Consider the following 24,212-nt stretch of genomic DNA (forward strand, 5'->3'; position numbering starts at 1 on the left):
TAAGGACATACCTGCCCTTTGTCAGCCCTTTCTGTTATTAACTATTCTACCAACCCCACCCCGCAACCTTCCCAAAAGGGCCACAGTAGGGCTACAGCTGTTAATATTGGCTGTCAAAAATACCCACATAATAGACATGGGCTAAACTAAAAAAAAAAAAAAAAAAAAAAACTAAACCTGCCCAAAAACCCACCCACTAACCTCCCCTCCAAAACATTCACAACCTAAAACCCTCAGATTAACCACACCCCCAGAGAACTCCCACTATGCATATCCCCAAAACTCAACCACTAACCTGTCCCCAAAACCCACCCACTGACCTGTCCCCAAAACCCTCAGACTAACCCCTCCCACAAATAACTCCTACTATCCACATCATCAAAGCCCTCCAACAAACCTGCCCAAAACCCCACCGACTAACCTCATCTCCAAAACCGTCTTTTACAAGCCTGCCCTAAAACCCCTTAAACTTCCCTGCTTTTAAAACCTTCCCACAAGCCTCAGCCCCTGATCTATCTTGTGTACTCTACTTCAAACAACTCAAGTCTAATGCCTGATCAAGCCTAATGTGTCACATGCATTCATACACGATTCACCCAGCAGTCCAAACCCATTTAATAGAGAGAACACACCATTTCTTCTTTTAAATTACTGGTGAAGACTAAGACCTGACTAAGTGAACTCCCCCTCTCTCCCTGCAGTTCTGGACAGTAAAGCAATAGACTCCAACCAACCCATGAATGCTCTGATGCGGCTGAACCAGATCCGTCCGGGGCTGCAGTACAAGCTGCTGTCTCAGTCTGGTCCGGTTCACGCCCCAGTCTTCACCATGTCTGTGGACGTGGATGGAACCATCTATGAAGCCTCTGGCTCTTCCAAGAAGACAGCCAAGCTGCACGTGGCTGTTAAGGTAGCGTTTAAGCTTTATTTTATTAATAAATTTTCTACAAACACGGGTACGATGTACGGTATGTTTGAAATCTGTATTTCTCTGCTAGCTTGAATGAACTGTAAGAAATAATTTAACTAAATGTTGGGCTGTTGGCTGCAGAACGTTAATCATCATGGAAACGGGAAATCTTACATTTCGCTTCGTAAGATCAATACTTTTCACTTTGCACATTCAATTTGTCATGACAAGTAAAATTATCTTACCTGACTACAAGATAAATTTTAGCTTGAAGACAAGAACAGATATTACATGGTTTTCATCTGACCCTGTTTGTGCATGGTCATTGCATCCACCTTCAGTATCAGGGTTTAGGCCAAGCCACATAAAGATGCATCCAAGATACAAATCTCATCACTCAAACCACTTCAGGAGGTGGTCCGAGACCCCCGTTTAGACCTAGTCACTTCATGTGACAAAAATCTTAAAATCAGGATACAACCCAGATACCACTCACTTGTATTTACACTAGACAGTCAAATGCATCTCTGGTTAGTCAGACTGAAATCTGGAGTATGCAAATCCACTCCCTGTGCTTCAATTATTACTGGTGTTTTGAGTTGAACTGGGAGGAGGTTTGGTTGTGGAATGTGTCTTGAAGAGGCGGATGCGTCTCTGCTGCTATAAGTGGTTTGAGTGATTGGTTTTGTATCTTGGTTAAATGCATCTTGGCTGCGTTTACATCCAGATATAATCCTGATACCCAAGACGCAGGAAGTGACCAGGTGTAAACGGGGCCTGAGATGCATTCGGGCCACATGTTACAGCAGTGTAAGTGCACCCATCTCTCCAAGACTCTCGCTTTTCACAACCGAAACTCTCCCAGTACCCCAGTACAACCCGACAAAAGTAAAAACTGCTATACAACTTACTGAGGTCATAGAGTTGCAGTGGATTCTGCCGAGTGGTGAGGTAGCAGGTTATCTTATGGTGATGGTCTTCAGAGACCCAGTGTCCTGGATGTCCTGGGTAGAGTGTGCACTGCAACATGTGGTGACCTACTCTTCTCAGAATAGATCAAATTGGGTCTCTGAGCAGCAGCACATAAAACACTGCTGGGGGCTGGCTGGGTAAAGGGCTGAGACTGAGCACAGACTGTACTGGAGTAAGCGGCAGTGTATTACAGTGTCCAGAAAACTCCAGCTGTGGTCAAAAAGGTAATTAGAGACTCTGAAACATTCAAACATGCTTACAGTCATGCACTTGTGCTGGCAGGGTGAAGGCTGGCATGTGACTCCTCTGAGCTATTTTAATTCTTCAGTAGTTTGTTTAAAGTCATTTAAATACTGATTCAGTTCTCAGATGTTTAGAGTAGATCCACCCTCAATACCAGTGCATCTCAGACTCTCAGCAGGTTTGAAAAATGCATGTGAGGAGGTCAAGAACGAATGTGTGGAAGAGGGGCTCAGTGAGGAGCAAGCAGGGTGGAACACAGCCAATCGGAGGCTTTTCAGCTTCAGATGTCGCTATGGCAACCAGTGGGAGCCTTAAAATTCGGAACGGGTTGCCGGTACGTAATAGATGTACATAGTACATAAACCTCAAATTGGGTGGAGTTAGACACAGTGAATTTTCAGTGAAAGTCGGCGTCCAAGAGAGCACAGCGGGTGAGTAGATGGCATTCGCTCCCGTCATCCCTCTTAGTGATTAGGTTCTGATTCAGACGAGCTGTGGAGTAACAGGTTATCTTATGGCGATGGTCTTGAGAGACCCGGTCAGATACGTTTGACCCTGATCTGCCCTCTAGTGCCTATATTGCGCAACATCCATGCCAACATAACACATTTAAGCATGTGGGCAGGTATGGTTACATACTATCGCCTTACCTTCAGCAGATGTGGTCCAGACAAGATGTGGTTTAGGAAGCTAATGTTGGCAAATTAAGCAGATGTTTTGGCGGCTGTGAGTTTATGGGTGACTGTATTTCACAGGATTGCGAGTTGAAGTTAGCCTGGATGAGCTCAAAGTTGCCGAAAAAAGCCAAATTAACCTCTACCAGAAGTTATTCTTCATTTCTGGCCCTCACACACACACACAGACACACACACACACACACTTTCAGTCAGTCTACCTCTCCCAGAAATGTGTACGCACACACTCATGGGGCCTGTGATGCAAGGAGGGTTCAAATCCATGTAATTCCAAAGCGATTGTGAACAAAGCGAGTGTGTGGAGCAGGAGATGGTCTAATCCTCTTTCCTCCAGCAGAGCACAGCCATAAAAGGCTCCGTCCCCTGCCCGAAAACCAGCACACAATTTGGGTCAGACTGACGGACAAACAGTGCCTCTCACATGGAGCTATATTAAAAAGAAAAAAAACACACACACACTCAAAAGACGCACACACTCACAGTACAGTAGGCAGGATGCTCACAACCGAATCACTGAACGGAATTACACTCTTGTACTCGGAGTATACTCTGAAATAATCCAATTGATTTTAACCATAGAAATCACGTTCTTCCCAAAATACGGACAAGAGATCAACCTGGAAAGTCCGGCCCCGCTACATAACCTGCCCTACACCTCCTGAATCTGTCCCTCTATAAATATCTGCATCTGTACAGCAACTTTTGCCATCAGTAGCTGGAATCTGAGAGAGCACAACTGGGTGGGTGGACAGCTTTAAGAGATGACTCTTAACAGTCATTGGCACAGGTGATGGTCAGCTGGTGTGGTAGAGCTGGGGACCCAGCGCTTTGCACCGAGCGTGTCAGCTGCTGAAAGTTGGCAGTGGCTGGCTTTGCGTGTATTAGAGATGACATGCACTCCTAGTTTCGGAGGAATTGCTAGTGCGTGTGGGAGCCAGGAACGGGTGGCGGATAAACTAATGAACGAAAAAGCTGTTTCTTTGGCGCCGTCTGCCTCTATGTCTGTTTTGTCGGTCCTTCCTGTTCTTCTAAGTGGCCACGGCAGCAGTACTGTGACTCTTTATTAGGGCGTGTCCACATAAAACCTTGCTGATGCTTATAGTAAGCTGTTTCTCTGTGCTTTAATCAGCATTGTGACAGTGTAACAGTTCCTCCCCTCATTATCTCCCCTTATTAACCCTTGCTTCATCTGAAACTGCAGTCTAATTAGCTTATTGGAGACAAGCAGAGCAGATTTGGGACTTCAGCCCAGACTGCAACTCTGTTTGTAGGTAGAAGAGATTTCACAATGGTGTGTGTGTGTGTGTGTGTGTGTGTGTGTGTATAAAATGTTTAGGTGCTGCAGGCCATGGGCTACCCCACAGGCTTCGACACAGACCTGGACTCTATGAGCGCTGATGAGAAGTCCGACAGCGAGGGGAAGAGCGAGACATCTACACACTCAAGCAATAACACATCACACGCCACAGACAACTCCAATACACTGGAGGTACACATACACACACACACACACACAAATCCTAAATAGAGGTGTGGTATGCACCCACATCATCAAACACATGTCGATTTCAGCAATCAGGACTCACTGTGGGATAGAGCAGATCCACTGTGCTGAACTGAGCTCATCACTCTTTACTGCAGTCCTGTTTGCTAAATGATGATGATGATGATGTTCTCCTGTACAAACAGGTGCAAAAATGACACTGGACATTAGAACATGGTAACGTGTTTTTAGGAAAGCTAAATGAAACATATATATATATAGATAGATAGATAGTCGCTGTCTGAATAAAATCCATTTCTGTCTCCATTTTTACATTGACTTCCATTAAGATAGATATATATATATATCTTGTATCTCCATTGATTTTGAGATCAGATCTCTTTGTGAATCTGGCAGTTGTCCTTTACATTTAATGGACCAATAGAAATGCTTAAAATGACTTATGAATAAATGAATTACTTTAAAGTAAAGTTTTGCACATTTTGGATAGTGGGTGCAGTAACTGGATTGATGGTGCTCCATCCAGTACTTTTGGGATCAGTTGGGGAGTTGGATAAGGTGGAGAGGTGATAATTTAACATCCTGACCTCACTAATGCTCTTGTTGCCGAATTGTGCAGGATAAACTGCACTTAATACTGACATGGTATAAATGTGCGTGTGTGTGTGTAGGTGCGAACTCAGGGTCCTATTCTGACAGCAAGTGGTAAGAACCCAGTGATGGAGCTGAATGAAAAGAGACGAGGCCTCAAATATGAGCTGATCTCAGAGAGCGGCGGCAGCCATGACAAACGCTTTGTGATGGAGGCAAGTCACACCACACTCTACTACACTCATATACAATGAATAATATTTTAAACTACCAAATAAACATGCATTACGGTCAGTTTGGTCTCAGTTATATGATCCTATTAATTGGCATAATCACCTTAATGTCCTTAAAAGAGCATTACAAGCGAATTTCTGAAAGGAAGTGGCACTGAAGGATGTTAGAGAGAGAATCCCACTGAGACTGAAGGGTATTCTACTGTGGAGCCCTCTGTATATGTGTCTGATGTTAGGAAAGCTCGAACCCTGTTTTCTCTGGCAGGTGGAGGTTGATGGGCAGAAGTTTCGTGGAGCAGGGCCCAATAAGAAAGTAGCCAAGGCCAGCGCTGCCCTCGCTGCACTGGAGAAACTCTTCTCTGGGCCCAACGCTGCTGGTAACAAGAAGAAAAAAATCCTCCCTCAGGTGAGCCGTCAGTAGCGTAATCAATAACGAGTGAACGCGACTCTAAACCTCTGGAGAAGAAGCCAATATTTCCAGCCTGAGTAGTTTGATCAGCGAGTAACTGATCACTGTTCGTCCTACAAGGTCTCCTGATCAATAATCAGTACTCTGACCTTGACTATAAAACATATTGATCCAACTTCTTAAGCTCCTGTTTGACTTGTGATCAATATTTCATATGGTATGCTGCTGGTCAGTGAGGGTTTATCTTGTGGGGTGTTCCCACTGCAGTGGCCAGAGTTTAAAGTGGTGAATGAGTGTGTTTGTAAGTGTATGAGCAAGAAAGTGTGAATATTGGCCTAAATGGCGCCGTGTGTGTTGGTGTGTGTATGTGTGTGTTGTAGAGTAAAGGAGTGATCGCTGCGGCCGCAGCTGCCACTGCTGTGGCGGTTCAGGCAGCTCGTGGAAGAGGAAGAGCTGCACTTACGCGAGGGGCTTTTGTCAGCGCCGCCGCCCCAGGATACGTCACGCCAGGTATGAACACACGTACCACTGGTTTTCTCAAAATTCAAAAACTAAATGTCTGTGTCCAAATGTTTGTGGACATCCTTTCTTATAAATGCATTCAGCTACTTTAAGTTGCACCCATTGCTGGACACACACGTGTGAATACACACACACAGCTTGTCTAGTCCCTGTAGAAAAGTACTGCTAATAGAATAGGACTCTCTGGAGCAGATAAACATGAACCTACTGGCACCATGCTGTCTAATGCCAGGGGTGAGCTAGAGGGGTATAAAGTCTCCCAGCATTGAGCTGTGGAACAGTGGAAGAACTATGTTCTCTGGAATGATGGTGGTCCATGCAATGCTTTTGGGATTTTTTGGGATGAGGTAGGGGTGGTGATCATACCAACATCTCTGTATGCAATCAGATCCTCACAGCAATGCTCCTCCAACATCTAGTAGAAAGCCGTCTTCCCTGGACAGTAGAGACAGTTACTCCCAACAAAAGCAGGATACACTCTTTTTAATCCCCTTGATTTCAGAAGAAGCAATGAATGAGCAGGTGTCCCAATACTTTTGTCCATAGTGTACTCATTGTTCTTGAGTTAATGAGTTTTCTTCTGGTATCTGTCCAATAGCAGTACTGGGTTTGAAGGCCCCAGAGATCAAGTGTTTAATTAGATTCATCAGTGTGTGTCTTAAACCCTCTCCTTGCAGGTTTTGGAAGTCCATATGGTTACAGTGCTGCCGCTGCTGCTCCTGCATACGGTACGTACTCCCCTCCCCCTTGCCCCGCTCCGAGTCTAGGGTCCAAATCTGCCCCAACTACCCACCCAAACCCTAACTTCCATTTAGCTCTAAATTGGGCCTTGAACCTGTCAAGCCAGCGATCTTTCTCTGTTTAAACTCAAGCTGGCAAATCTCCCTGGCCAACGGGAGGACAGGGTCATAACCTTTTGGTTCTTCCTGTGGTTGGAGCAAGCCTTGCTTCGCTTCGGCTGGGTGTTTTGAGCGCTGCTTTGTCTGAGTCTGCCTGCTCCCCCTGTCCCCGCCCCCTGTCCCTGACTCTGGACACGTCTTTCTCTCGCAGTGTCAGAATGGCTCTGCTGTCTACAGCACTGAGATACCCCATTCAAAGCAGCCCTGGCTCAGAGGGGGGGAGGGAAGGGGGAGGGAGGGACAAATTGAGAGACCAATGCCACTAAAGCACGTTAAACAGCAATTAAACAGCTATGCATGTACACTTACTTGCTCACATGCAAACACATACACACACACATACATAAACACTGTACTGTGTGGAGGTTTTATGCACCTAAGCACATTATTTAAAGTTGCAGGTGAATACAAGGAGCAAGAGCTTCTCATTCTGAAGAAAGTAGTGAGATCTTGTCGGTGAGCTAGTCTGAAGAACAGAGCTCGGTTCCTCCAGGTTTCTTCTGGACGCCCCCCCATTCCAGCCAGCACAGCATGGAGGATGTGTTCAACTCCATCAGCAGCAGCAGCAGCAGCAGCTCACCTGATTTACCATCATTAAGCCCTGATTTACCACCAAACCAGGTGTTGATCTGAGGAGAACTCAAAATAATACTAGACTCCATGAGGAGAACTTTGGAGATGTTCTAATGATGAACAGAGTGATAGAGAACCACCAACACTTTCTGTAGGAATGATATTAGTGTTTATTTATATATCAGTGTTTTACTGAAGAGATAAACACTTACTGCCCAGAGAAGCAACTTTTTCAATCTAATTGAAGGAGCCTAAAACTTTTGCACAGTTCTTTGTATACATAAACAGTTATTTTGTGACATTTAACCACATAGAAAAACAAAGAATGTATTAAAAATGAAATACTATTTCATCTATAAATGTAATTACGCTTACATAATTAGCTACATTACAGTGCAAGTAATTGTAATTATATAGTTATAAACATTCTGTACTAAACACATTCATATATTCATACAAAATAGAGTTTTGCTTCTAAATAGAGTTGTAGTTAAGCTCAGTGTATGATAAAGCAGCTGTAGTCCAGTCTGTGCACTGGTTTTGCACAGGTGATTAGAGTGGGGAACCAGGTGGCTGCTGGTGTTTCTATACGTCTCATCATGAGCACATGCTTTCACTGCTAAATTCAGCCAGCTGCTGAGGCAGGCTCTTCTCACTGCAGTGTGTGAGAGAGCCTCGGAGGACCAGCATGTCTCTCTTTCAGCACCACATGCTCCCTCATGCACACACAGCATAAGTCAGGGTCCGGTCAGGTCATTTTACAAGTTATTATAACCATGTTTACCAGGGCAGCTTCTAGTGTGATCTTAACTACTGCTATTGGTGCTGTTGGTGACTGCCAACATTTCCCTCTCTGTGAAGACAAATGTAGGAGCATGAAACCATAAAACCCTTCAGAAATGATTAGATAGTGTCTGTTTAAAACTGTATAAAATCACAAAATTATTTTAGGAAATTCAGTATTCATCTGTCCCAAATTATCTTGTCATGTAAATTATTAGGGATGTCTAGGTCCATTCCAGTGGATCAGGAGGAGGAGGAGTATCAGCTATTTTAAGCCTGATCCAGTTCCGATCCTTTGTTTTTACCGCTGTGTTTTAGCACAGCTCCCTCTGCTGTCCCCTAAGCAGCATGACTACAGTCATTATTGCCAGCCTGTAGCAGTGAGGAACGTTCTCAGTGGTAACAGAACAGTTTAGAGTCTGCAGTGAGGAACGTTCTCAGTGGAACCGTTCTGTCGTGGAACATTAAAACATGACGTAATAAAGATGTTAAAAAAAGAATTAGGAACACATGCATTTTAGTTCCTAAACTACTCAATGAAAATGCAGATTTCACACACCCTGTATTTTTGTGGCGTTGGGTATCTCTCTCTGGGCCAGCCTAGCTGAAGCTGCTTTGAATGAGTTTTATGTGCAGGGGGGGACTAGGAGAGGAGGGGAGAAGGAGGCTGGAGGGATTGCCCTGACCTTTGGTCCATTGGGGCAACTGTGGGGGCAGCGAGTGGGTAATTCTTGCTGTCCTGGTCTCAGCCTGCCACTTAATGAGCACTCCTCCAGGTGTAGGAAAGCCAGGTACGGTGCTGTAGGAGACCAGCATCCTCTTTATCTCTCTCTATCTCTTTATATCTCTCGCTCTCTCTGTCTATCTCTCCCTCTCTCTGTGTTTCACTGGTCTCGGAGAGCTGTGTGCATGCACTTCCTCTCACTCAGTCATCCAATGCTGTCCAAACCTCTGCCTCCTGTTGCTGCTTTGTGATTTCTAAAATGGGACTGGGAGACTACAGCAGTTGAACATGAGACACACATATATACACACACACACACACACACACACACACGTGTGTGTGTATATATATACACACACACACTAGGGTGAACATTCCACACTATTCTCACAATCCGAACTGTTTTATTAATGTCCAAACCAAGCCTGCCCCTTACCCAGAGTTCTGTCCCACATCATTCACAAATTAGAATGATTCCCTCATCCTTCACTGCCATTGAGCTTCAGGTTTAAAGGTCAGTTTATGGGCAGATAATTTAATAGAATTGCCAAAAATGATTCTATAGCAATTAATGTTTTAGGATGCACCGTTTAAATTTAATATTTGGCCCTTTTAAGATCAGCCCAGTTCAGATCCTTTGTTTTTACCGCTGTGTTCTAGCAGAGTATCCTCTGGTGTTCTCTAGGAGGCGTTAACAGATATTATTCCCAACCCGCAGCAGTTACGAGTGTTTGCAGAAAAAAACATAAAGATTTAAACTAAAAACACAATGATTTAACATCAGTATTAATTAGCAGCACATCTTACTTATTACTTAAAAATTGGAATCAGCCAATTCTCAAGTGTTTGAATCGGATTGGGTGGCAACCACTTAATCCCTTTTAGCGATACCCATCATTGTAGGTATTGTAGGTCTAGAGCTGGGCTGGGCGGTATGGTAAAAACTATCATAATATTTAGACATTTTCATGATGCACGATAATTTTCACACACATCTGTGATCGCAGACAAAATGCATCAGTAGTGGCAGAACTACTACTTCAGTACTCTCCCGTACTGAATACAGTGATTTTTACTCTAAATGTGCTGCACTCCATCCAGTTTGTAATGAAACTAGCAGTTGATCAGTGTTCTTGGTAAGCGCTGACGATATTCTCAAGACATACTGTCTATCACCGTAACCAAATTTGTCACAATACGATAAAATATAGTCATATTGCCCAGTTCTAGTGTAGAGAATAGATATACAGAGAACAAAATGAGGTGTCCCCTATAGTCCAGCCTGTATTGCCCTCCTGTGTGGACTAATGCTTCTCTTTGACCTTTACACCTGGCCTACTGACACCCCCTCTGCTTCCTCTCACTCACTCCTCTTAATTGCTCTCTTGGGTATACATGGCCCATTCTCTAAAATGGGTCCTGACTGGCACAAATACTTTCTTTTTTGTTTAATTTTTTTCTCCCAACCCCCCGACTCATGTGGAGTACTCTCTTCATTCTCTTTCTAGGTTTGCCCAAGAGAATGCTTCTGTTGCCCGTCATGAAAGTGCCCACCTACCCAATCCCCCACTACTCCTTCTTTTAGCTCAGGAGATCCACCAAAACATGAATATACATATATACATATATACAGACACACAACACAACACATGACTTTTAATTCAGAAGGGAATGTTAGAATGTGCTAGTGTAACCCCCTGGAGAGCTGTAAGGACTTTAAGTGGAGGGTTATTTGTAAAGAGCATTTTTATTTTTATTTTATTTTTGAGTTATTCATGTTTTCTGACTTTACAAACGCAGGTTTTTAAGTTTAAATAAGAAGAAGAAGAAGAAAAAAAAAGACTTGAACGATTTGTACTGTGAATTGTTACCTCATTCGTGGAATTTTAAATTATACCAACTTTTATCTTTTTATTTTCCTTTTTTTATTTTTTTTTTCTTTCTATAGGAAGGATTAAGGCTATGTGATTGGTTTTTGTAAGGATGGCAGAAGCTGTGGGATGTATAGGCCTAATTGAAACAAAACTACTGCTGACAAATAAACCTTTATCTTCCTCAACTGCCAAGCATTGACTTGTGTGTACATAATGAGCCGTAGAGTCGTAATGTAGCGCCGTAAGCCCCCATAACCGTCTCAGGCTTCTGCATTAGACTCTTAAGCTTAGTCTGGAGCGTAAGACATTAGTAATGGAAGCTAGAATGATCCTCATTCAGTCCTTCATCTCTCAAACGCTGACCCTCATAAGCAAGCATGATGAAAATGCAATGGACTAGATATAGATATGCTCCTGCTGTTGACCAGAAACCAGGGGCCTGTTCATGATGAATAGGTCAAATCCCATAGCAGTTAATAGAGTCGCTTAAGAATACATACAGACACTCACATCCATACAGACAGACAGGACAACAGAAACACGCCACATCCCAAAGAGCCTTCACACTGCAACACACCTGGAGCCTCCAGTCACAGCCACACATCGGAGAATCGAAAGCAGCAACATGGGATCCATGGAGATATGCTACCCAATGTCTTATGTCCTTTTGTTTTGTTGGTTTCCTTTTCTTTTGGTGTTTGTTTTTACCTTCTTGGTGATTGTCTCAGCGTGTGAGCTGTAAGTTCTTCCTCGTCCACAGGCCAGCACAAGCAACCACACAGCATGGCCCATGTCCTCACTCCCCTTCCCCCTTTCTCCTCCAATTTATAGCCAGCTAGCTACGTGTTAACCTTGACGACAACCTTCTCCGCCTCGTACCTTGAGGGGAGGCGAAGAAGTGCGTGCGTTCTCCTCTGATGACAACATTGTAGCGTGCGCTATAATAGGCTATTTAGCCAGGACAAACACGACATTTTCAATAACTCCTGGGCTGGCCTGACCTTGAGCTTGTCCTGGCTTTAGCAGATATTGAGCCATGTCCTGTAAATTGAAGTAGGCAGGGGCCATTGCAGACTGAGTTGCTGTTGAGTGATTGGCTTCAACCCAATCAGAAGGTGTATGTGCTGGTCCGTGACAGGAATATGGCCATCCCTAACCAAAGAGAACCACCATCTCCCTGGTTACTCCCTGTGGTCACATGATCCCCATTGCTGTAAGGTGGAGACCCTCCCCACATTCTTCATGGTCATCCTCAGCTGTGTGTCCACTCAGAAACCAATGGGGCCTGTTCTCTTTGATGGTGATGGCATTCATTGTACAATACTCTCTCCAAAATCACACTGGTTCTGATTTGTCAGAGTTATGTACTAACCACATCTGTCTGAAACTTGAAAGTTGCCACATACCTTTTTCCTCACACATCCTCTGCTTTTTATCTCGAATGAATGAGCTCGTTTCAATAGTTTATTACTTTTTTTTCCCCTTCAGTATTTTATTTATTTTCTGTTGGTCGGAAAGTGGTAATCATGCAACTTAAGTTGTTGATGTCTTTTATTAACCTCCTGAAACGCTCCTGGTTCAATGAAAACCCCACGTACAGCCTGAAAGAGCAGAGACCCTAGTATCCACCCTTGCAGCACACCCAGACCACCACCTGCCCCTCCCCCACCATCAGAGTGTGTACCACTGCCTCCTGCTGGCCCGCGCCATTAATTGCAGCTTTCTCTGCTCTTCTCCTCACTGTAGGTGGTCTTTTCATTGACAATCCCTTTTACCAGCCGCGGACCATCGCACCTTTTATTATTCACTTGGGTCCTCAAGATCTCTTCTCTGACTTCTAGAACCATCAGGTTGTGTGGCTCTAAAGTGTCGTACCGCTCCAGGCTTGACCAGGCTGTCTCCACCGCACAGAAACGTCCCAAACCACACACACACACACACACACACACACAAACAGACACACACACACACACTCTCCTCCTAAACTGACCTAGACCTAAACTAAGGATTTTTTTTTTTTTAGAAAAAGAAAGCAAGAAACAAACCAACAACCATCAAACAAACTCACAGATCGTACGAAAGCAATATTCCAATCTGACTTTGTTCACCTCAGCTCGACCTGACTAATGGCTGGGGCCTTCGGTCTTTCTTATATAGCAATACACCTGAACTTTTCTAGGCTTTAAGCTTACTTGAGATGATGTGAATGTTCAGTTGAGTCTTACTCCGACACTGCACTGCAATATATTCATTTCCACTGTATATTCACCATGTGTGTATGTGCGGCTATACTATAAATATATGCATATATATAAATATATGTATGGTATACGGTACTATAAATATATACGTGTAGATATACTTATGTACTTATGTATATTTATATACTATATATACATATACATTTAAATATTGTTGGTATAAACTATTTTAGAGAGTGAAATGTAACCATTAACTTGGAATATAGCTTTCCTCCAGTTTTCTATAGAGAAGCAATCCAATCTCGTCATTGAATCTATTGAAATGCAATACGGACGCCCTTTTCTTAATCTACTTGTAGTAGATTAGTAATGCTTCCTTCTCTGCACCTTGAGCAGCTTTGACCATGTCTCTTCACTCAATCTTGTGTGTGTGTGTGCGTGTGTGTGTGTGTGTGTGTGTGTGTGTGTGTGTGTGTGTGTGTGTGTGCGCGTGCGCATGCAATCAGTACAACCAAAGCCTTGCGTTCTTGCAGTCTGGCTTGTCCAAATTTTTCCTCCTTCTTGCACGTAGCAACACTCAGCATTCCCGAACATCCGCACACGTGCACACAGACATGGGCAGTGGTCCTCAGAAAGCACACCCCCTCCACACACTGAAGCTGTTTACTTTCTGTCCCAGTTCACAGAGGTGCATGTAATAAACTCCATAACCCCCCCCCCCCCACACACACACACGCACACACACACACACACACACACACACACACACACACACACACACACACACACACACGCACGCATACCAATCTGTGTGTGTGTGAGCGGATCTGGTGGGCAGCTAATGTGACCCAGTCACTCAGCTTCACTCTGTTTTCTAACACAAAGCACAGTCTCGCTCCTCTGCTCGCTACAGGCAGCCTCGCCGTTTATCTGGAGTTTACTAAATGCAGCACAGCAGCCGTTCAGAGCTCACTGTAGAGTCCGTTTAACTCCACACTCCCTCTGTTCAGTCCTGCTCAGTAATGACACTCCCGTCACGCCAGTGTCACTGAGCTATTACACCAGGAGCTGAGCGGAGAAGGAACATCTGACTTTACCAGTGCTTCAGGTGAAGGTCAGCACTGAATTTTATTAAATGAGCTCATTCATACTGAGACTCTGCTGGCAGAAGGGACGCGGTCAGTGAAATTCTGGATAGCTCATCGTACATTTCATCACTGTCACGCAAAGACCTGTATTTTTATTTTTACCATTTTTCACTTTTTGACATAATGTGAATCTGGCGGTTGTTCTTTACATTGTGTCAGAATTTCACGATGAATGGGCCAATAGAAACGCTCCAAAATGACCAAAATGAAAGAAATAAAAATCTTTCTACATTGACTTCCATTGAAAGTTGAGGTTTTTCTCTCTCCTGTAAAGTTGCCGTTTTGGAGATGCAAGGATTTTGCGTGACAGCAGCCATATATACTCCAAATTATGTAAATTATATATTCATGTGCAAGTTCCATCAGCTTTTATTAGACTGCTATGATTAGACTACATCAGACACAGATCACTATGGTAACCGCAAAAAGTATCTCCAGTATACTAACTTTACAGATAAAAATAAAAACCTTTTCATTTTTATTTTAATGCAAGTTAAGGTTAAAAGATTTAATTTCAGGTACTTTGGAGCATTTTTATTGGTCCGTTTACCTTGAAATGTTCACAAAATGTAAAGAAAAACTTTTTATGACAGAAAAATATAAATGGGGGTAAAGTGAGATGTTTTATGTTCATTTTATTTGTTTATTTATTTTTGGACAGCAATGATGTATATACAATTCAGGGTTCTTTTTCTAAACCATATGTAGTGTAGGTGTTTTCTCCCCATTATATTTATATACACACTTCATATAGCTTAGAACGTCTTGAATTATTTGGGCTACAAATTTCTCAATTTAACAAAATTACAGCAGGAGTAACTACGACTCTCTCTGAAACAGGCCAGTTTAAAGCTTGTTTTTTGTGTAAACGTATTTAAGAGCATCACACAGCAAGAACTCTACTGAATGTACGTCAGACTAGCCGACCTGTTTTCATTCTACTACTATTTTAACTAATTGCTTTTTTTTATGTGCACCACTTTTTTTTTTCTTTTTTTTTTGAACCTCAAAAGTTTTTCCCCCAACCAGAGGAATGACTTCAATCATTTTTGAATTAGAGATGGTAAGTCTTTATATGGGTAAGTTCTGTGTGTAGCTTTGGGCATCAGAGAAATTGTGCAAACATGAAGCTCATGAGATGGTTGCCTTTATTTTTGTTTGCGCTTGATAAATGGCTGTCAAACACACAAGCCCCTTTCCGTGATGTTTATTCACCAAAAACACAACACGAGAAATATTCTAGCTGTAGATCAAGGCTTGAAGGATGGCATTACTAACACTAGAGCTAGATTTCCATTTGGTCTGGAAGGAAGAGAAGACTGTAGTAGTCGTGGGAAGTAGCTTTTTGTTTGAATGTAGATTCACGTAGAGTCTTCCACGCTGTATTTACCTTTTATCTAACCGATGTGTTTAAGAACAAAACATAAAAAGATCTGATTTATGCTCTGCTTTCGTGTCCTAGTGAATGTGCCGAAGTGCATTAAAGGAATACGTCACCTGGAAATGCTAATGTGGCTAACAGTGAGTGAAAGCTAATGGGGCCCAGTTAGCATAGCTTTTATCTGCAGAATGGGCCACAGCATTTATTAATTGTTAGCAGTGTCTGCATTTTTGAGTGGCATGTCTCTTTAACCATGTATAGCCATATTTATCCAAAACAGTAAAAATCAATAAAGATATTGCAGGGATATTTAAGAAGACCCAAAAACACAAGCCATACGGTCTAGCACAACATGTCAAAATAAAAGTACCTGCATTGTCCAGATCCAATTTTAAAAGCTAATTCTAGCTGCTTTATTTCTCTTTTCTTTTTTAAGACCTCCATTAGCGGCACAAGCACCTCTTCTATTTCTCCCTCATGCTCGTCCGGTATCTTTAGGCAGCTCTGAAAGCCAGATGGTCTCCATGAATATGTGGGGAGGAATCATGTATGAGTCTGGTTTGAGGTCTAATTTGGCTCAGCAGAGGCGGCCAAAGCTAATCAGGCTTGTTTCAACTCTCTGTGCTGCATCAGTGGGGGGGCAGGATTTGAAAAGGCATTGCACAGCTGGATCTTGGGTGAAATTAAGGGTATGATGAGGACGTTTGTCATGTTGCAATAAAAGACATAGCAAGACCTTGCGTCCCTGTAGAGGACATTTCCTCACAGCTCAGGCCAGTATCTAACAGAAGTTCCAGCCACCTTTTAATGTAACGTTCCCCAAATTTTACACCGGTCATCCGTTTACACCTGGTCACGTCATGGCACTAGTGTCTGGCTTGTCTGCTGATCAGAGTTTAGCCATGTGTTTACACTGGGTAGTCAGTGTCTCCAAAATCTGATCGCTGTGTGAGATGAAATGGGCAAATCTGCTCATTGTGCTGTGATTATTACGGATGTGTTTACACTGACTACTCACTACACGTGAGTGATGGGGTTTGGCTCTGGTTTAAATGTGTTCCGGGTGCGTTACGCTTGCTGTTTTATGTGGTTCTGCCTTATCCAGATAGAACCCAGATACTCAAGACTTACTAAGTGACCAGGTGTAACTGGGTCTTTGGGAATGAAGTTAAATAGTAATGGGCTTGTTGACACTCTGCATACCAAGCTCATTGTATCTCTATATACTTTAGCCAGATTTTATTTTCACTATTCACTAAAATGTGGCCCCAGCTTGACTTCCCTGCATAAAAAACCCATCAACACAGATACAGTTTTGGTTTCATTTACAGTAACCTACAGTACACCTACTTTTTTCACCTGTTACTATCGGCATAAATTATCTGCAGGGCGACGACTATCCTCACATCAAACGGTTCAGTTTGTGGGTGTTTACACCGGTTTACACCGGTTTCATGAGGTCTGACCAGTGACTGTAGCAAACATGGACAGCACACATCTCCTTTAGTGCATCTGCTGGCTTGTTGCAGTATGATGTGTAGCTCCGCCCATCCCCATATGTTTCAAAATCAAACCAGTCCAGACCATTTTCCATCTCATTATTCTCCTTCCTTCTCCAGTGTCTCCAAATTCCAGCAGTTTTATTACCCAGAAATCAGTTGTTAAACTCTTACTCTGCTCTATCATAAGAAGGCGGGGCTACACTTAGTTATGAAGTGATTGACAGCCTTGGCTGGAAGAGGCCGGTCGTCTGCAGGACCTGCATGCTGTCCGTTTTACTGTTGGGGCGTCCACTTACTGGACAAACCGGGAATCCAGGGGAAAATCTGCTCTGCTTCTGGAAGCTCAATGAAGGTGGTTTCAGATGTGCTTGGTCTGGGAGGAGGGGGCGGGTCTGGCTCCACCTCTGTGCAGACTCTGGTTGAGAATATGACCATAATGGACAGTTTTGCCTTTAGTTCTAAAGAAGAGAAGGGAACAGATCTACGGTGTTCATGCTTTCTACAGTCACAGGGTCTGACGGTAATAAAGATTCATTGTATTTTTGAGGTGAAGCATAAAACCACACCTGACTGTCCTATGTAGAGGCCTAAAATCTGAATAAAAGAGTTATATATTATATATTTATTAAACAGGATCTCCAGACTGGCCAGTTTATATGAGAACCTAAGAACGTTCTACAGGTCTGTGCAACAAGAGCATTTTGGACCATTTCTGTTGGTTCGTACAATGTAAAGGACAGATCGGATCAGATCAGATAATATGGTCACATTGCAGGGAAATGTCTCTGACCATATGTCTCCAGCTCACCAGGAAATGCTCCAGACATCTAAATCAACTCTCTTACAAGGATCTTTACATGCCAAAAGCCAGGACTGCTGTAGGCCCACTTCGCCCCACGCGGGTGTTTAACAGCAGTCACATGCTCGTAGTATACAGAGCATGTTAATGTCACATGGGAGACACTGTAAGATACAGCAGCTCAGTCTAGATGGACGTTTATAACTCTGGAGCTTCCCCAAATCTCTCCTAACATGTTCCCCTCCCAACTCCTCCTCAGCAGCGCTCATTTAATTACTTTAGCACAGTTGGTTAGCAAAAATCTATCTATCCCACTGACCGGGCAAAGGGACTTGTGTGTGAGACTTGAGAATGAGAAGGCTGGAAATTCAATTTGCGAGCCTGAAGCCTCGTAGGTGAAATGGAGCCGGGTCTGGTTTCTATGCGAGCAAGGTTCGCAAAAATGAATTGCTTTCCACTCTGATCCAGCACGCAGTCGGAGGTGGGGGTGGTGGGTGGGGCGGGGGTGGGTTTTGGTATTTGAGCTGCTCTAAACTTCAGCTTGTGTCCTCAAGTTCCCACTGAATCCATTTCTTGCAATAGAGCTGAGCTAGAATGTATTATCATAGGAGAGCAATGTGCATAGAACGTAGAATGTATTATCCTAGAAGAGCTATGTGCATTTTTGCAAAGACATGCAGGTACATTATTATTATTATTATTACTATTATGATATATATGAATTCTATAACTTCCAGGAAAAAAGAAAAGGAAAAAAAAAAAAACTTGTGACCTTTGGGTGCTTTTACCCATTTGTGTTTACATATCTCTACGAGTGATGATCTCTTTTGTGAGCATGGCAGATTTTTTGCCAGCGTGCTCTTCCATGATAGGCTACTGTAGATATCGCTTCGTCTCCGTTGGGTTTCGGCCTGCAGGTTGAGCGCGGCCCCGACGATGATCACATATCTTGTTTCACAATTTTTTTATGTGACTTGAGAAAATAAATGCTCTCCAGGAAAAAACTCTAGATTCTAGATTTGAAACTGATTTAAAAAGCTGATAATCTCATAACGTGATGTGGTGATTGTGCACAAGTTCCGTGGGCGAGCTGTGCTTGAGTAGAAGCAAAGTTAAAACGACGGCAGTAGATGTTTGCTAGCTGTGGTATTGAATTAAAACTATTAGTTGTGAAAACACCATGGTGGTCTGTCTGTCACTGTATTTGCCATAATTTATGCTTGAAAAAAATGATGATAATAATAAAGTGCTGAATCTCTATGAAGTGTAAAAACTTTTTTTAAACAATTAAATCTATATCTACTGATTCTGAACCATTTGTCCTGTCTTCAGTGTTTTATTCAATAACTGGACTGTACATACACAAGTAACAAGGGGTATTTTAGTGAGGGGGGGCAAAGCATAAACACAGTATGTGTTATAATGTATATGGAAGTGCAGTATTTCTACTTTCATATACATTAAAGTTCCCAAACTAAAATAAATCACATTATGAAATGAGTGTGTTTAAGGTGGTAGTAATTTCAGACTCCTGCAGTTGTAAGGATAAAGGGGCTATAAATACTGGCGGGGTGTGTGACGGGATTCGTAGACTGAGAAGAGGAGGCAGTGCAGTGAGCGTCTCGTTGGATGTGTGGAAAATGAGTCTTACAGCCGCTCCAGTTAATGATTGGCTAAAAAGAGTGACTGTATTTGGGCGTGGCTAAAGGCCATAGAGTGACGGAAGGAGCTGAATCTGCAGGTGTATGGAAGCTTACGGTCATACGGGTCTACCAGCAGTGGCTGAAATCCCTACAGTCTACAGGAAACTCTCAGAATTGTGACCAAAGGACAAATCTGATGAACAGGGACTGCTGAGGTTTTTCACGACTTACGAATGAAACTGCAGCTCCCTGCAGAGCGATCTTTCAGAAATTGGTGGTGAAGGTCCTGCACCTGCACTGACTTCTAGAAGCAATTCTTGCTTGCTTGCTTGCCTTTTATTCCCATGCCGTGAAACACACTGGCGGTCTCAATCTGTGAATCTCATCCCACACCCTGCAGGTATTTATAGTTTGATCGTCCTTTGCAGCGCCATCTGCTGGAGCCTGAACTTACTACCACCTGTTTTTTCACTTAAGTATATTTGCACTGCCACACAAAAGCCTTGTATCTCAATTTTTCACTTTTTGACAGAATGTGAATATGACTGTTATTCTTTGTGCATTTCTAGATTTCTGATGAATGGATCGATAGAAATCCTCCAAAATGACTTGGAATAAAATATTTCTACATTGATTTCCATTAAAAGTTAAGAAGGTTTTTTCTTCCTTCTCATGTAAAGTTGCTGTTTTGGACATACAAGGTTTTTGAGTGACTGTGGCAATATTTAAAAGCAAGTACTTCTTTTCTGCATATAAATTTAGATGTGATGCAACATGGAGACCTGGCTTGTAACTCACTCAAATTGAACAGACACAAAAAGGGGGCACTTTAGTACTCCAATAGCATTTAGTGCTTCAGAGCAGTGAGCCTGTGTAACTGTTCATTACCAAGAGTAAATCTACTTGCTGTAAAAGTTGAACCAGTGCAGAAACTAATTACAAACTAAGATTTAAACAAATTAAAATATTGCCTTCATTCATCATATTCATCAACATAATGAACAAAGAGCTTCTCTATCCTTCCCTGATATTTATACCTATCAACTATTTCATTTGAACAGACAGGTGGAGGGAGTAACAGTGATGTTCCAATGGTAGCTGTGATCGGGTTTACATATTAGGCAGCAGGTGAACAGTCTGTTGGTGCGTTGGGGGAGATCCAACTGGTCCAGCAGACTGAGGCCCTGTCACTATGGGTTGGGTGATTGGTGATCCGAATTGGGGAGAAAAATCAGATAAAATTAAAAAACAATTAAGTTGGAGTGTTGGAAGCAGAGAATAGGGGAAACGGTAAGAATCTGAGTAATGTTTTCAAGAACCAAACTGTGATGTTCTAGACGACTGGGTCAGAACATCTCCAAAACATCAGGCAAGTCTCGTGGGGTGTTGCCGGTATGCAGTAGTCAGGACCTACCAAAGGTGTTCCAAGGATGGACAACCAGTGACAAGGTGACCGGCTCATGGACGCCCAATCTCACAACTTACAGGACTTAGAAGCTGTCTTGGTGCTAGATACCACAGGGCACCTACAGAGGTCTTGTGGACCCCATGCCTGAATGGGTCAGAGCTGTTTTGGCGGCAAAGGGTGACCCACACAACATTAGGTTAGGTGGTTGTAATGTTATGGCTGATTGGTGTGCATTAGTGTTACCAAATGCCAACATTCAGATAATTATGACCCCCTCCTCAGACTGGCAGGTAGAATATGGAGCTGTGTAGAGCTGGGTTCTCCAGGACTGGGTAACGGCACTGGAGAACAATTATGTCAGTAGAGGCAGTAAAGCTGTGTGTGCTGGTCAGATATGGGAGCCATAAATAAGCTCCAGTGGTGTTTGATTAGGAGCCAGTGGATTCAATGACTGATTATACTTTATGACCTTGCTGACTGCAAACGGCAGCCATTTGGCCGGGACACGAGTGGTCTAAATTGCAAGAGTGCCCAGTAGTTCACACTAGAAATAAAAGCAGCCTGTAAGAGAGGGGGAAATGCTGCCCTGCGTTAGTCCTGGTATTGTCTAAGTGCCTAATATCACTGAAATACTGTTTTAATACTGTAAAACTAGACGTTTTGAATCTGAACTCATTACATATCGCTGCTGCCCAATAAAAAACATGCATCTCCATTTTTGTGTTTTTAGTTTTCTCCATGGTTTGAACCCTGTAACTGCTTCTGTACACTGTATATGTTATTCTGGATTAATGGATCAATAGAAATGCTCTAAATGACTTATCTAAACTCTTATTTTACATTGACTTCCATTTAAAGACCATTTTTGCCTTCTCCTGTAAAATCACAGTTTTGGAGATGGACATGTTTTTCACTGGACAGAGACTTTATACTGTATTATTCTTTCATAGTTATGATCTATTGTGTGGAGAAACACATAAAACCAACACAAAGCTAATCGTCTCGCTACAGAAGAAAGCTAGAAAACTATAAAGTGATCAGACTTTTATGAACCAATCATGTATTAATTGATGTGCTTTAAAATTCTGGGATTTAGTTGATCTTAATATTTCACAGATCAAGTACAGTAATTTAACTGTATTCAGACGTTAGTTGAAATTACAGAGAGAGAGATTATATGAACATGGGGGAATATGGGGAGTATGTTTAAAAAGAAAAGAGCGAAGACAAATATAAAAACATATTTATCAGTAAAAGGGGTAAAGTCAAGGATTAAGAAATTAAAAGAGTGCAGGTCACTGCAAAGACCCATATTATATATGAAATGTGTGGAATGGTTGGTGCTGCTTCTGTTCCTGATTTGTCAGAAAATGAGCTAAAAAACAAAAATGAAAACAAATAAGGAAAATATTATTTAATAATAGTAATAATAACAATAATATTAAATATTAAGCTTTGGCCTACACCTTTTCAGTAAGCATTTGTTTTTTACTTTGCCATGGCTATTAATTTAAGCATTTTTTATTATTTATTTATATATGTATATATATTGTTTTTATATATATATATATTATTATTAATTATATAATCCTTAATATTTCTCACTTTTTATAAACTTTTTAATACTTACTACTTTCCTTCTAATATATTATTATTATTATTTAATACTTTTTAAATAGGTGTATACATTTTTGCCAAACCAAAAGAAAATCCTAATTAATTTTAAAATACTTCAAAAATACAAGAAAAGAGGCTGAAAAAGACTCAAGTAACAAACACACAGATAGGCTCTTCTTACAGAATTTAAATATGCATTCTCAGGGAAACTGCTGGTATCAGCTAATTCAAGGTAACGTTAAAGTTTGAGGCAGTTGGAGAAATATTTAACACTGCTGGTGTGAGTTTTCTCTGTTTCCATGATGCACACAAACACGAAAGCAACTGGAGTTCAGACTGCTGAACATGACCTTATAATGACCTGCTGATTTCCTGATTCCCTCATTCAGACTGCAAACAGATCACCAAGCTGATTCATCAGCAACACACGTTTTAATTGAAGGACCTCTATGAAAGTCATCAATGCAGTAAGTACTACCCTTCCGATATTCAGCAGTGTGGTTTTCATGTCCATTTAGACGAGCCTTGGATGAAATATTTATGTGTGTGACGAACCAGGATCAGATCAATTTGAGAAGATGATTCACAGAAGGAAATGTAGACGACAGGCCCCTCGTCTGGGTGACGTGAGGGTAATCTCACTCACTCCACACCCTGCTAGGGTTTCTCTGAGTCACTGCTAGACTTTTCTAGAGTGGCATGGAGCCCGGCTCTGCTGTTTCACTGGAATAATGGGGACACTGGCAGCGGCAGGGTAGGCCTAAGATGGCCCGGAGTCAGCGTCCAAACTCCAGGCAGACATCTGGACAATGTGACTCCTTCACTTATGAGCTGATGATCTAGCAAGTGTTACAGGAACCAACAAGTGTTTTTCAAGTCTGCCAGGGGAGCTCATCAGCACAGCTGTGTTGGACACCTCTCACCTCTCATCTGTGAAAGTCATCAAGAGCAGTGGGTGGTTTTCTCCATCTAAGCCACTCCAGATTGGGCCAGTGCTTATTTTAGCACCTACAGATGACAGCACATTGCAAATTGTTGCTGTCCTGTCAATTCGTTATGATCATGATAGATAAAATGGAGCAAACACTTCCCAAAGAGCGACAAAATACAGCTACAGCTTCTGTAAGAGCTACAAAATACAGCTACAGCTTCTCAAAGAGCTACAAAATACAGCTACAGCTTCGCAAAAGTCTACAAAATACAGCTACAACTCATGTAAGAGCTACAAAATACAGCCAGAGCTTCTCAGAGCTACAAAATACAACTACAGCTTCTGCAAGAGCTACAAAATATAGTTACAGCTTCTGTAAGAGCTACAAAATACAGCTACAGCTTCTGTAAGAACTACAAAATACAGCTACAGCTTCTGTAAGAACTACAAAATACAGCTACAGCTTCTGTAAGAACTACAAAATACAGCTACAGCTTCTCAAAAGTCTACAAAATAAAGCTACAGCTTCTGTAAGAGCTACAAAATACAGCTACAGCTTCTGTAAGAGCTACAAAATACAGCTACAGCTTCTGTAAGAACTACAAAATACAGCTACAGCTTCTGTAAGAACTACAAAATATAGTTACAGC

General features: G+C 42.3%; 1 protein-coding gene across 3 annotated transcripts in view; it reads left to right on the forward strand.

Moving 5' to 3' along the window:
- Positions 1-18,443, forward strand: part of strbp (spermatid perinuclear RNA binding protein) — a 116,163-nt gene extending 97,720 nt beyond the window's left edge. For 2 of the 3 annotated variants that reach the window (XM_072658125.1, XM_072658124.1), the window contains exons 13-19: positions 702-910; positions 4,157-4,309; positions 4,996-5,130; positions 5,414-5,554; positions 5,938-6,067; positions 6,757-6,807; positions 12,679-18,443. In XM_072658125.1, the coding sequence (XP_072514226.1) occupies positions 702-910; positions 4,157-4,309; positions 4,996-5,130; positions 5,414-5,554; positions 5,938-6,067; positions 6,757-6,807; positions 12,679-12,773 (914 nt within the window). In that variant the 3' untranslated portion in view covers positions 12,774-18,443. Of the gene's footprint in view, positions 1-701; positions 911-4,156; positions 4,310-4,995; positions 5,131-5,413; positions 5,555-5,937; positions 6,068-6,756; positions 6,808-10,566; positions 11,118-12,678 lie in introns of those variants that run through there. The other variant, XM_072658126.1, reaches the window with a different exon arrangement.
- Positions 18,444-24,212: the final 5,769 nt, after the last annotated feature.

The sequence above is a fragment of the Salminus brasiliensis genome, chromosome 16, assembly GCF_030463535.1.
Source record: "Salminus brasiliensis chromosome 16, fSalBra1.hap2, whole genome shotgun sequence".
Taxonomy (NCBI): Eukaryota; Metazoa; Chordata; class Actinopteri; order Characiformes; family Bryconidae; genus Salminus; species Salminus brasiliensis.